Source organism: Spodoptera frugiperda, chromosome 9 (genome assembly GCF_023101765.2).
Source record: "Spodoptera frugiperda isolate SF20-4 chromosome 9, AGI-APGP_CSIRO_Sfru_2.0, whole genome shotgun sequence".
Lineage (NCBI taxonomy): Eukaryota > Metazoa > Arthropoda > Insecta > Lepidoptera > Noctuidae > Spodoptera > Spodoptera frugiperda.
The window spans coordinates 8,636,860-8,651,120 of record NC_064220.1 but is presented as its reverse complement, the minus strand read 5'-3'; the positions used below and the strand labels follow the sequence as shown (position 1 = coordinate 8,651,120).

The 14,261-nt window shown below is 34.6% G+C and overlaps 1 protein-coding gene across 11 annotated transcripts in view; it reads left to right on the top strand.

The window, feature by feature from the left end:
• The window catches only part of LOC118271176 (paired box protein Pax-6), a 57,976-nt gene that overhangs the window by 27,290 nt on the left and 16,425 nt on the right, over positions 1 to 14,261 (top strand). For all 11 annotated transcript variants that reach the window (XM_035587132.2, XM_035587134.2, XM_050695900.1 and 8 more), the window contains one exon: positions 10,193 to 10,412. In XM_035587132.2, the coding sequence (XP_035443025.1) occupies positions 10,193 to 10,412 (220 nt within the window). The remainder of the gene's footprint in view (positions 1 to 10,192; positions 10,413 to 14,261) is intronic.

The following is a 14,261-nucleotide window of genomic DNA, read 5'->3' as shown; positions in this document are numbered from 1 at the left end:
GGTAAAAAAAGAAGCAACTAATTGCAGATGTAAGTAAGGAATTTGGTTTAAAAAAAACTCGCGTGGCATTCACTGACATCAAACTAATTTTTCTGTTAATAATGTCACAATCGAAAATATAATGTTTTGTGATCACGATCCGTGACACAAAGTAAACACTTGGCGACACAATGCCAAAGAAAAAAAAACTTTCTGTACCCTCGAGCGTTGACAATCGAAAATGTTGGTTTTGTGGATATATTACATTATCTACAGGGGATTTATCAACCTATTGACATAAAAGGTGCAAAATTACCCATTGAAACACCCATTGTTTTCTTCAAACCATCTTTATATTAAAGAATTGTTCATCTAAACAAGATTTCAAAACAATAAAAGCCACAATAAATCCAAATACACTACGTTAAAGTCAGACAGTAACAGACTCGTTGTCTATAAAGCTAAGAAATTCCTCTTTGAATCCCAAGTATATCAGACTGTCTGCTACATAAAGCCGTACCTATAACTAATCATAAAAATACCTACATTATCCACCCTACGTAACAAGAGGACACAAAATCGAAATACCGAATACCCCTAGAAGATTCGGCGCCAAAGGGGCTATTTTTATGACTGTCGTACCTACGCACTCGGCCCACTGGGCAAATAGGTGAAAGGGACAAGCCAATAGGTCCACACACGTGTTAGAGTGGGACAGATATATGTCGTGCGTTCCGCTGCCTAGTCATAACGGTCGAATGGGCGTGATGTTTCTTACCAACTAAAAGCGGACAAAAATACGTGGAACAATCGATTATGGCTCGGCGGCAGAACGGTGTAAGTGTACAAGTGTCAGAGAGGCTTATGTGACGTCGGCACCGCCGCAGCCCGCCGCTTACTGGGAATATTCTTAGTTGAATATCGAGGATTTGCATATCAGGTGCTATTTTATCGGCACGCCACTGTACTCTGCGAATAACATTAAGGGTCTTAAATATAAACGCGGCAATTTTCAAGATACAATTAAAAGTATAGACTCGAAATATACAACAGATAAAAATAACAGTTCTGTTTCTTAGACACACGAGTTTTGTAAGAAAACTTCAAAAAAATAACTTTGAGAAACTTTTATTCCAGACTAAAGCTTTATATTTCGACATCAAACGAAACAACTTAAGGCAATAGGTGTACTTACATAGGTATTCATTACTTATGAAAATTACTCAATTGCTGAAAACAAATTCTCAAAAGAGCGCCGCATACTTAGGCCGCTTTTCTCCCAGGGCGCTATACAATAATTCCACGTTTACGCGTGAATGCACAGAATATTCGATATCTCTTTCACACTTGTGGTTATGCTGTAAGGATCTGCAGCGAGTTGTATCGCTGCCCTTGTCTCGCGGATTAACGTCAACTGCTTATGATGGCATAGAAATTGACGGTTTTAAGTCCACTGATATTTATGGTAATGTAAGGGTATTTTATAGAGGGGAAAGGGAATCACTTTATGTAGTATACAAGCAACACGGACATTGTTTTGAATAATTTCATTAATATAAATAAGTTAATAGCTTGGAACACTAGATACAAAATAGTTTAAAATTCTATCCTAAAATTATACATTATATTCATTACTGAAGCTTAAATAGAAGACACAGGATTACATTTCAGCTTCAATATAAAAATCAATACAAAAATAATTGAAAAAAAAACGAAAACAATGTCTCGAAACCGCAGAACACGAAAGCGGCAAACATCGGCAATCAACAGTTGCGCTCAAGGACCGTTAAATACGATTTGGAGACATCTAATTTAAATTTAGAATTCATGAGTTCGATCGAGCGAAGCGCGCCGAGGCGGCTGATTCTGTCGATTTGTTGAAACTAGATCGAACGTAGCGAGAACGAATTTTTATTCAGAACAAACGCTCATCATTTAAATAAATAGTAGTAAATGTTATAAAAACAACGCCAACCAAACATTTCCTTAACAAAAAATCAGTACACTACTTTAATTAATATCTAAATAATAGGGATGATGACAGGGTATGAAAATTAAAAATCTATTTAGTCCGTCAGGTAATGAAAAAATATGAAACACGTTTTTTCATTTTTTTTTTTGTCGTATAAGATAACAATGCTTACATAAAACGTGTCAAAGTTTAGGAGTGGGAGCTAACTACGTCACTATTAAGTATAAAACGTACTCAAAAGTAACATTACGCAATATTTCAAATCGATATATCTTCGAAAGTATTTGTTTCTGTAAAAAATGAAAAATACGTGTCTAATATTTAAAAAATATACTACAAGGCGGACATAAAAAAAATGTCATCTACCCTATTCACATGAAACGTAAACTCCTACGAAAATGCCTATGTCTAGAAATAACTGCAAACATAAACACAATGAAAGTCTCGTTAAGTTGAAAATAATTTATAAACTACCGAAGTTGTAGCTGTCAGAATTAGCCCGGGAACTTGACACCGCCGAAACGCTACTGTGAGGCATTTCGGAGGCTTCGTACGTATTATGTGGCGTATGAACATTCTCGTTTTCGTTTACACGCAATACTCTTGTAATTGGAGACACATTTAAGTTCAGTTTTGGTTAAAGTGTCGAAGGATGACGCGTTTACGTTTTTTTTTTCAATGTTATATGGGTTACATTGTAGGCTTGTATACAGTTTATAGTTACAATAACTCACATTTATATATTTTTCCTATTGTTGACGTTCTTTAAATGGGTACTTAAAATTTCTATCAAAAAAATGTTTTTTATAGATATTTTTCAATAATCTGGCACCATCAGTATTTAATGTTTGTAAACCACTCTGATGCAACAATTATTATAGTTATATTTTTGCCCTATTATGCTTACTAATAAAGCACAAATACTATGACTAAACCATTTTTTTTCTATAAACTAACTAAGCCCAATGCCATAACCACATACAAATATACAAGTAGAAATTGATCCAGCAATTATTTTCGATTACAATACGGTATTTAAAACAAGGACAATGGTCCCCACAGCCCTTTGTCACACACTGTTACTCTCACTTACACTGCGTTCTGTGACATATTCGGTACTTTAACAGGCGTCCCTCAGGGGACTGTACTCGGTCCCATAATGAGTATCAAGATTTGTCTGATTATGAATTGTACAAGTTATCTATTTCTATTTATTATTTTAAAGATTATCTAAAGCACACAAAATACTGTTTTTTGAAAGATTTCTAAAATGTTTCAAGTATAACTTAAAGATCATAATGATATTTTATCAAAATCGTTAGTTATAAAACGTCATTTTATTTTCTTTGCTTAACCAAACAAATGTTTGGATCAAATGCAGAGCATACATCGCAAAAACTATCCACATTTTCAACACCAAAAAACCCACTTCAATCCAAATCACCGACAACAACTTAACATCCATAATGAACTGAGACAGACCGCCCCAATCTGTGCGCCCTAAGAGAATTGCAAAAAATCGCCCCTACAACCGCACCCTACAATCGCTTTTCACCGGGGAATCGAACTCGGGTCTCCGCGGGTTAACCGTGTACGTTAAAATGTTTATAGATAATACTAATAGTAATTCTAGGGGATGAGGACCCCTTCCTGCATGGGTATTTGTATTCATAGTAATGGTTTTTGTGAAGATACCTTTGGTATGGGTTTGATGGTGAATGGTCATGGAAAAGTGGATAGATTAATGGTACACGGATTTCCATTCAATGAGGATGTTTCTTTTGTATGCCTTTTTGGGGAGAGATCGCTTAGGTGATTAAGTTCTTACTATTTGTGCAATTCGTACTTCGCTTTCACTTTTAATTAAGACCCGTACTCGTAATTCTGTCTTGTATTGAAACTATTTATAGAACAAGTTAAGTAAATCTTGTTCTTAACAAAGTGCGAAGAATTTGCCGTAATATTTGAAACATCTTGAATTTAAAATTTTCATAAAACTTGACACACTTTTAAAAGTTTAAGGGGTTTTTGTACTAATACAGGCATTGTTGAAACATCAAAATAGAATAGCTATTCAGTAAATTTGTAAGAAAGACTAGGCACCCATCCTAAAACTAAAATTCGTGTATGAATGAAAAAGCGCTAGAAATTTCACCTATCCTGTTAAAAACACGTGTCATTTTTCTCTTAAAGGACTAACTCCATTTTGGTGTCGATAAAACAGCTCGAAGCTCACAGAATCCGATCAAAATCTGAGCTGATCGAAATCGATGATCGATCGTAACACCGAACAAATTCGATTAACCGCGTAAAAGACGATTTTCTAACATTTTTTTTTTCTGTTACGGACCACCAACGTGAGGATCTTAGCACTATCATTCGCTGGATGATCTATTGCCATGTTCGTGGTCTGGGTAATGAGGTGCACCGAAGCATCACAACACAACTGAGGGCTGCCAAGTGGTTCTATCTGGTTATTATACTATTAATTGTCAATTTCTCTCTGATTGTATTCTAGTGACGATTATTTTTATAGCCGTATGTTATTAGAAATTGATTGTTATTTGGGTATTGTTATACGTATTTTGATTTCGGATTTGGGTATGCATAAGAAAAGCATAGCTATGAATGAATACTAAATCGATGTCTGTAGCTTTAATAGTTTTAAAGTCAACATCAGTATTAATTTTTTATCTAATTTCTAAAGACAAACTTGCATCCTTACATCCAATGTCTGCTCTCATAAACATACACGACACGGCTCATGATGAACGATTCTCACATGAAATAAAATAATACCACATTTTAATGTTGGCGGCCCTGCCCGTGACACCTGTCAACTGTCATAGTGACGGGAGATCGCCCGCGTTCAGAAACGATCACTAGACACTATCGCTGGTCGCGAAACTTGATATAATATGCTCGCTTTTAATTAGATATTACGAGTTAGATGTTTATCTTTGTACTTAATTATAGACTCGGGCTAGTTCGTTCCGTTTGTTTTAAAAGGCTTTGCGCCTTATATTTTTTTTTGTTTTATGTTTTGTAAATATCGTTGGTTGGAAAGACTTAGTTAAAATTTTTATCTAGACATTTATAAATACAAATGTCCTAAAAATACCTTTTGCGAATTATCATGTCTACTAAATTATCAATCAATAAAAAAGTAACAATAATATTCAATTTCTGTCGACCAACATTTAAACTCAATGTAACAAATAAATCAACCCAATATTTCAACATAACAATGCGTCTGCGCAGGGTGTTGTCGCGCACGCGCACAACGGCCTGTCACGAAGTTGAGCGGTGTCAGACATATCGGGTTTCCGACCATGTACGGTAGTACCGGACTTATGGACCTGCCAAGTATTTGTACATATCAGAAATTATATTTTATTAAAGACATTTTAATTTAGATTAACGTAGATAAGATACATTTTAAGAACATTAGGACCAATTACAGCGACATTTGGTTAAAGGCCTGTTTTACTAGTGAGCAGTACCGAGCGCCATTGTTAGTTTTAATGACATTTTTTTTCGTTTATACTGACGGACATTTTGTGAAATTAGGCTTTAAGAGATGAATGAGATATCGATATCATATAGATGACTTATATTATCCACCAATTCAACTCCTGTGTCCTAGGTGTTTTACAAACGTTGCCCTTAGTTCACATACACGACCTAGACCCGAAACAACAATTTGTGGATCACACAAAGCGTTCCTGTAGAACCCGCTACACGTTACGCAGCAGCCAATTGCCAAATCAAAATTCATCATAATAATTACTTCAAAATAAAAACCATTTTAACATGAGACAGTATAAAGCTGTGCATATTTAAAAAATCTCGTTTTCACCCCTGTGTACGTACCTACGCGGGCAGCACACATTGCCGGTCGTCTAAAACTGCCGAAAGTTTTGGACCCTTTACACACATCGGTGGACACTAATTCGGTTCACTCGAGTCGAAAAGGGCGTAACTTTGAAACGTGTAAAAATAAAATTATGCCCAGATAAGATTGTGAGTGAGGCTGATTTAGTTATTTTATTTTTTGTAGGTATATTTGGCTTTAGTTTGGGTTTTTAATTGTTAATTGTTTTATTTTTGCAAGATAGGTATAATTATTTTCAATTACCACGTTTACTGATTTTTTTTGTGTTCTCAATAAAGATATTTTTTGAATGATGCACGTTTATAAAAATATACCAATAATAATTATATAAAATTAAAGATTTGTATGTGACTAAAAACTAAACGTATGTCAAATAAAATCTCATGACTCAATTCCCATTAACAATAGTAGAACAAAAAAAAACATTTAAATATGTATCCATAATTTAATTCCCCATCAGATCGACTATCAAAACAGCCAATTAGCGAAACAAATTCTATAATAGATAGATTTATGGTCTATTTTCGAAAAAAACCAACAGCTGTGTCCATCGTACCGTAATAATATAAAAGAACACATGATTAAAAGACCGATTCTTCAAATAATGACAACTGAACAAATATCTGTGAGTAGTTTTAAAAAAATACTCGTTTGAAAAACTCACAGATTTTTGGTTAGACACGTGCTGCTTTTTTTCTAAGTTTTTTTGTTTAAGAAAAACTTTTGACTTCGTCTGAATGAAAATATGTTTTGAATTATTAAATAATACGTTTTCTTTTTAAAGATTTAGTAGCATAATATATTTTGTTCTACGAATTTTCTCGTATGAAATATATCTGAATATTTGATAACAAGGTTTTTAGAGCCCATTAAGGTATGTAATATCTTTGTGAATTACTTATTTTTAGGCTTTATAAAAACCGCTCGTGCGACTGAAAACACTTCAAACGAATTGCTGTTATGGACCTGAGATATATTTTTATGTGAATGTTGAACTTGCTGTCTTTTGCAATATTATAAGTTTAATTCTATATTTTAAAACTCAGTATCTTCTCATTGGATGCTATTACAATTAAACGTCTATTTCTATTGACCTATCACATCCTGGGCACATCAAACAAAATGCACACAGAATAAATAGAAAAAAAAATCCTTTTAAATTCTAATCGGAACGTACGCTCTTTAATCTACCCGTGTACCCATCTGATTGGCCGTACGGCTGTCACGAACAGAATTCGCGTTTAAATGCACCGCTCCTATTGGTTAGGTCGATGCTCGAAATTCAAAATGTTTTCGTTATTATAGTGCCAGTTTTTATGTTGTCTTATTGGTGCATTTGAATTTAGTAATTGGATTCTAAACTAGTAACGGATGAGTGTGAGAACAATTTCTAATTTGACATTTTAAAGTATTAAGAACTGGTTTTGTCGGTTCCTAAGAAAGAGTACCGTACGATTTAAGAGGAAACTGTCACACGTTTTGATTAAATGAATCACTTTCATTAATATTTTTAAACTACGCTTATTATAGTATGTAAACCTAGACGAATGAAGAATGAATTCGAATTTACCACATAATTTTACTTCATGTATTTGGATAAACTAATAAATTCACAAGTATACATTGTGACATCATCCAGAGCGTTAACTCATATAAAGTATGAAACATATATTCCAACAAGTCCACTAAGATCTATAAAAGGACGCACAATCAATATATGTACTAAAAACAATTTCTAATACGCCAAACATTTTATAATGTAATAGAAAATAACTAACAAGACAGTCTTTAAAACCAATTAGAACCACCCTATATCCAGAATAGAAACCGACACAATCACCAGAACTTAATACCTAACTTATAACTAAAACACTACCTAGACAAATCAACAATCTACTTTCAGAATTTAAAAGGTCAAGCCAGACATGATGTTGCATTGTTCTATAATACGAAACAAAGCGAAAACCGTTTTTCAATATAGCTACCTATACACCATCATATACATATATAAGCTGTTGTATGTATGTGTGTATGTCTATAACGTTGGATAGGCGCATTATCTTCCATTAGCGGTACAAGGGATTAAATCTGACGTACAGCTCCGCTGAATATACCCACCTACCCACTTATATTTTTAAGTTTTAGTTTGTGGGTAGTTGGAGTTTTTTCGTTTAGTTTGTTGGATATTGAATAGTGATTTGATTGGAATTGTGGTTTTGAAAATGGAATTAGGAATCTTATTTGAATTTTATGGAAGTAGTAATTTAGTTAGGAAATTATTTTGTTGTATATATAAAAATAGGAATTAATTTAAATCATTCTCTTTCGAGTAATCACAATGTTCGTTCCCATTTCTCCCAACAAAATACCTCAACATTTCCACATCGGGCGCACCTACCTACCTACTGTTCCTCACAAAGCCATTCATCTTTCTATTCCAAATTTCGATTACGAACAAAATACCTAGCTGCGAAGAACAGCCGTACATTGTAATCGCGAACGCCGACCGATTTCCCGACCGTAGGGAAAAATACATTTCCCCGTTGCCAGTGGCAACAAGGAAACAGATATTATACTTGGGGACGCCCCAGCCGACAACATAACTACAAGCAGTAGATAGGTACCCCGTGCTAAAATGGGCATACATAGAATTTTATACTTGTGTGAGTTAGGTTTTTACGCATGCGTAGTTTTCGGTGAAAGTAGATAGATATTGAGGTTTTTAGGCCCTGCGGGGTGCGGTGCGGTCAGAGGGGGGAGGATGCCCTAATCTGTGTCCCTTTGAGGCTCCCGATTGGAATTTAGTAATCATATTAGATTTTAAATTACACGTGTTAGCAAGTTAAAAGGGTGGGGTTCGCAGCGCAATTTATTTCCTATTAGATAGTTGTTTGGGAGCCGGGAATGAGCGTGTACAGGGTTATGTATTAAACTCGTTGTTATTAACGGGTGTTTATGAGTTTGACTCCCTGGAGTCGGTTTAAAAATAGTTATAATATGAGCTTCAAGTTTGGTGACATGTAATGTTGTTGTTCTGTTATATTACTTATTTAACTTGAAAGAAAATTTTAATATTTTGACATTGTTTTAAATAGAAACCTTTTGGTAATTACAAAGAAAGCTTTCAGATTCATTTCAAATAACTCTTGTAGTAACCAATTCAACACAACATCTTATAGCAATTCAAACAGTCTACCTATAGGTAAAACCACCTTACAGACCTATATTTGTAGTCCATACCATTCTCCTTGTTCAAGTACTATCAGACCATTAATCCTGAGCAGATGCACCACAAATACTACCACATCATAACCTAAACCTATCTCTAAAAACTCCATAATACCTACCTCTACAAGGTACATATCTGTAGGTAACAGAGTTAGAAATTCACACATTCACAACTTTTGCGCCAAAGAAACTTTCGAGTTGGAACTACGGCACGTAGATGTTCACATAGGTACATACAACGTAGTATCAAAGTCAGGCACATTCTATGAATTTGTAAAGAAATATTAGATGCTCGTTCTTCCTTAGGATTTTACCTGTGAATTGTGTATTTAGATATTTTAGTGCAATAGACGTAAAATTGAGTAACCTATGGAGTTTCTTGCTCGTTCTTCTCTATTGGAATCTACACTTTGGTACGAGCAAATAGCTTCATTAGAATTAAATTATACCTACGTAATAATACTTGCTTTGTCGTTCAAAAATGCCTGCCCAGTCTATTTGAAATAAATAATGTTGACTTTAACTATTGCCCCTATGTCAATTATTGATCCGAATTGAAAATTAATTATTAAGTTGTATATATATATACAATTAAGTTGTATATATTTGAAAAATAAAATCTACTTTATAAGCGCCATCTTGACTTAAGCATCACATGTGTCTACCATATTGAAACCTCAATGTTCATGTAATTACTTTATCTTTCTCACTAATCAGATGCACCAACTTTTCTCACGACCTAGCCTTGAATTCTACGAGGCTCGTTGTAAACCGACTAGCTGTTGTTATAAAACAAAAAGCACAAACAAAATGATATAAAGTCAACTTTCTGCCAAATTATTATCAGGTTTCAGTTTAGTTTCTGTTTAGTTTTCGTGGAAATATAATATTTACTTTTCAACGCTAATTTTCAAATGATTTTTACCACGTTGAATATGGTATAATGATACTTTTCAGGCTTTATGAATATAAAACATCTTACCAATCCCATAACGGATACAAAGACAAGTAATCCAACTCAAATCAAATAAATCCCTTACAATTATAATCATCATAATATGAGCCACATTCACCCACCTAAAAACTAACACAAAATACTAATCCAAATCTCCCCACAGGTATCTTCAATCAACCGCGTCTTGCGGAACCTGGCATCGCAAAAGGAGCAAGCGGCGTCGGCGCAGAACGATAGTGTTTATGAAAAACTGAGGATGTTCAATGGTCAGGCGGCTACAGGCTGGTGGTACCCTGGACTGCCGGCTGCACCAGCAGCGCCTGCCATTCCTGCACCACTACCACCGCAGCTCAATAGGACACCTACTGAGGAACATAAAAGAGGTTTGGGACTTTTTAATGGCAGATTTGTTTGGACTGAGGTTTTGAAAATTGATTCTTATTTTTGAAGTGTTAATAAGGCTTACGTTACGTAAATTACATGATTATAAATATTTTGCAAGTTAGAAGAAGGATAGCTAGGAGTTTCATCTGTTTGTTTTTAGGTTTAGGAAAGTCAGAGTTATGAGGTACCTAAGAATACTGATCTAAATTTTGGCTTAGAGTTTGAGCATTTAAATCTTTAATGTCTAAGTTCTAAAGTCCAAAATTGTGGTGTAAAATTATCCGATTATTTCCATAAATCCGATAGTCCAAATTAAGTTTGGTTCGCTGGAAAGTGCAGCAATAACATTCATAAACGCTTTCAACACTGTTTCATGTAAAAAATGTGTTTCAAACATTTTTTCCATTAGCAAATCGTATTATAACGATTCAGCTTCCATGAACTCGATTTGTTTAATCTCGATACAGACTAAACTACTCTATCAATCGATAAAAAGGACTATTCATGTTAAAAACAGGAAAACTGGAAATTCGAAAATATAAAATAACGCTTTCAGCCTCAACTTCAAACGGTTGTAGTGTAACATAGCTATTCTCTAGTCGAGCGGAACATGTATCGACCGGTGCCGCTCTATCTATCGATATATCGATATGACTTGACGTGCCACGACACTGCTAGATGTTCTTTTCCTATTTCGCTTTGACGCCGTGTCGCGACTCATGCCTTTGGGGACTACAGAGGCGTAGGGCTGACGCTTGAGACCACAGGTAGGTCAAGCAAATGAGGTCTTGTAAGTAGACTAATATTATAGGTGCAACCACAATTTTAAGATCTTCAATGCTATAAAAAATCGTTTTGGATTGTTGTTAAAATATGTTGCGTCTGATCGGATTTCTTTTTTAAAGTAATAGAAGTAGCCATACCTATATGTAATAAAGATTTAATGCTACAGAACCGTTCACAATCATATTAAATCGTATTTACACACAAAATACATAAGAACAGAACCCCACACACAACTGAAATGAATGAAGAAGAAGAAGAAACAAATGAATACGTACGATTTCACAAAGGCTACACTCAACAGTGTTATTAAAAACAAACCATATTTACAAGGCGAAACAATACTTTTTCCAGTTTTTGTATTGTGTGGGGCAGCCCTACAACCCCCTTTTCTTAGGGTGGGGGGCGGGTGTGGGTTGTTACTCTGTTCCTTCCCAAACACCTCGGCTTGGGTTGTGGCCCACCAGATTATATGCCTCTTTTGTATTTTATTTGTACTTATGTACTTTCTATGTGTAGGTACCTACGTAAGTGTGAATGTATTAGTGTAATCTCGTTTGTGGTCTGCAAGGTTCAAATTTCCTTGCTGATGGTAAGCTGGGCTTCGGATTTTGTGTGATTATAGGTTACTCTGGATTATATTTTAGGTGTGATTTTCAATATCACATCTATAACTCGAAGTTTTGTTCATAACTTAAGTTGGAGCAAAAATTATTGTAATCTAAAAACTTTATCAAGCAAAAAGCAGCTCAAAGGACATAAACAAATTCGCAAAGGCTCATAAACTTTCAGCCAGCTTACTCATTCCTCCCTAATTCTCGTATAAAACTAGAACTACCCACAAACTGTGTTCAGTCATCTCGTGGGACGGATGCTAATAAAGTCAGTCGAGTGAGAGATCTCCTTTCAAAAATGACCTCAAGATCACAGGTCAGCTGTGCGGATTAACCCCTTGACTCCACGCTCCTTCAAAGTGATGCCGTTCTTCTGATCCCGGACGTAAAGCGGAGAAGTAAGAAGGTTTACTTGGAACTAACTAGTCAATCAATTTGCACGGTTCTCTCGCATTATTCTTTATTTGATTGTCTGAACTTAAGAGACTATGACTTCTGAGTTTATTTCGGTATTTCTTCTCAGCTTCGTCTAGTTATTTTTTTAGTGTTATCCTTGTAACCTATTTGAACAAATAATTATCATTTATCATTTACTGGTTCCGAGAATTTGTTTGCTAAGTAATTGTTTAAGAACATTGATTTTAGTAGCTTGAGTAGACAATAGAAAGGAAAATTTTGAAGTGTTTTTAAGTCAGAACAAAGAATTATTGCCATATTTTATTGCTGTAAGTTATCGAAAGAATACTTGTTTTTGTATCACGTAACCGTATCTTAAGCTGCTTGTGTAGTAAAATGACACATAAGAAAAAAATATCACTGCAATCATAATTCTCAACACAGACATTTTTAGAATTTGGATACCATAAACCATAAGTTTGCTTTAGAAGAAAATCTAACACCTCTCTTTCTATCTACTTTACATTATCTGAACCTTCTGTCATTTCTCTGCTTAGTACCTCAAAGTTTTCATGGTACGTACTTTTCACATGTGCGCGTTGTTTAGCCCCAATGTACGTGATCTGAATGCCAACATCGAACTGCCGACAACAGAGCTACTTCGAGTATGTGACACTGAACACTTTTTTCTCTTTTCTTCCTTGTCTTAAGACCCCAGTGGTGTCTCAAAAATACGCAAACTTTTAATTTAGTTTCAAGTTTTTTCTGAAGATAATGATTGAATTATATTCAATTGTAGGTATTCTAAGTATACGATTTTCTTTTTTTTTATTTTTCTTGTTTGTAACTTTTTACCTACGATCGAATTTTGTCTTTTTTACGAAAAGTTTTTTTTTTAATAGATGTAGTCTCTACGTCTCTAGTAAACTACACAAGTAATTAATTATAGAATCAAACAAAATTAAATGACAGTAATAAAATAACGGACAAAGGCCAGACATAGCCGGCAACACTATAAAATGGCGAATGCTTTTTACACTTCAAATATTACTGTGTTGTGTATATTTGTGGAGGGAGGGCTCCGGCTTAATTAACTCCGGCACGGCATTCAGTTTTATAAATTCGATTTCGAAAGGTGGCTTGCTGAGCTGAAAGTACTAGGTACCTATACGTATAGGAAAAATGCAGCATTATCATGTAAACTGCCTTCAAATGCTACTAATTTAACTGTTTAAAGCAGTGAAATTGACAACAATTATATTCTTATGAGTTTTAAAGTTAGTCTACCGAAATACCTGAAAAAAAAAACTTAATACTAAGAGTACTGTTTCACAATGCCTGGTTAGCCGCTAAGTATATACCAGATAAATTGAATTAAGAACGTAATTTATATGAACTATTTGTCACATAAGTTTATCGCATACTTATACGAAGGTGATGAAACAGGCGCTAAGGGTTACAGTACTGAAATCATTTGACAAATAACAAAATGAAACGATGATTTCTCCATCATCAGTTTAAAACCAATATTGATACCTCACCTACTCTATAAATAATACGACACACAAAAAAGAGACCTGAATTTTAATATCGCTTTTCGCATTCATATTTACCTACATACGTTCATAGAGAAAATCGGGACCCGAAAAAGGCTGCAATATAAACCTTTGGTAGATAGGTACATAGTAACTAGATATATGCCCGAATATATTTTAACGGCATATGTAAAGTACGGACCGGACCAATAGCGCCCGAACAAATATACGAAGGGGCAGTTTTTATTGCCCACGGCCCGTCAACCACGGCACAAATATGTTTTCACCAAAATTACGATTCCTTTTACCGTTTCATGAAAATATAATTATTATTTTAGTTTGAAGATTTCATGGTCCAAAGGTTATGATAATACTTTCCTTGTATTATTTTAATGTAGTATTTTCTGAGAGTTTTGTTCTCAGGTACCTGCTAATGTTAATTAGATTTTCCTATTGAGATGAATAGCCTAGCCTACGTATCATTAATGTACTAAGGTACTTAGATGATAGGATTGAATCG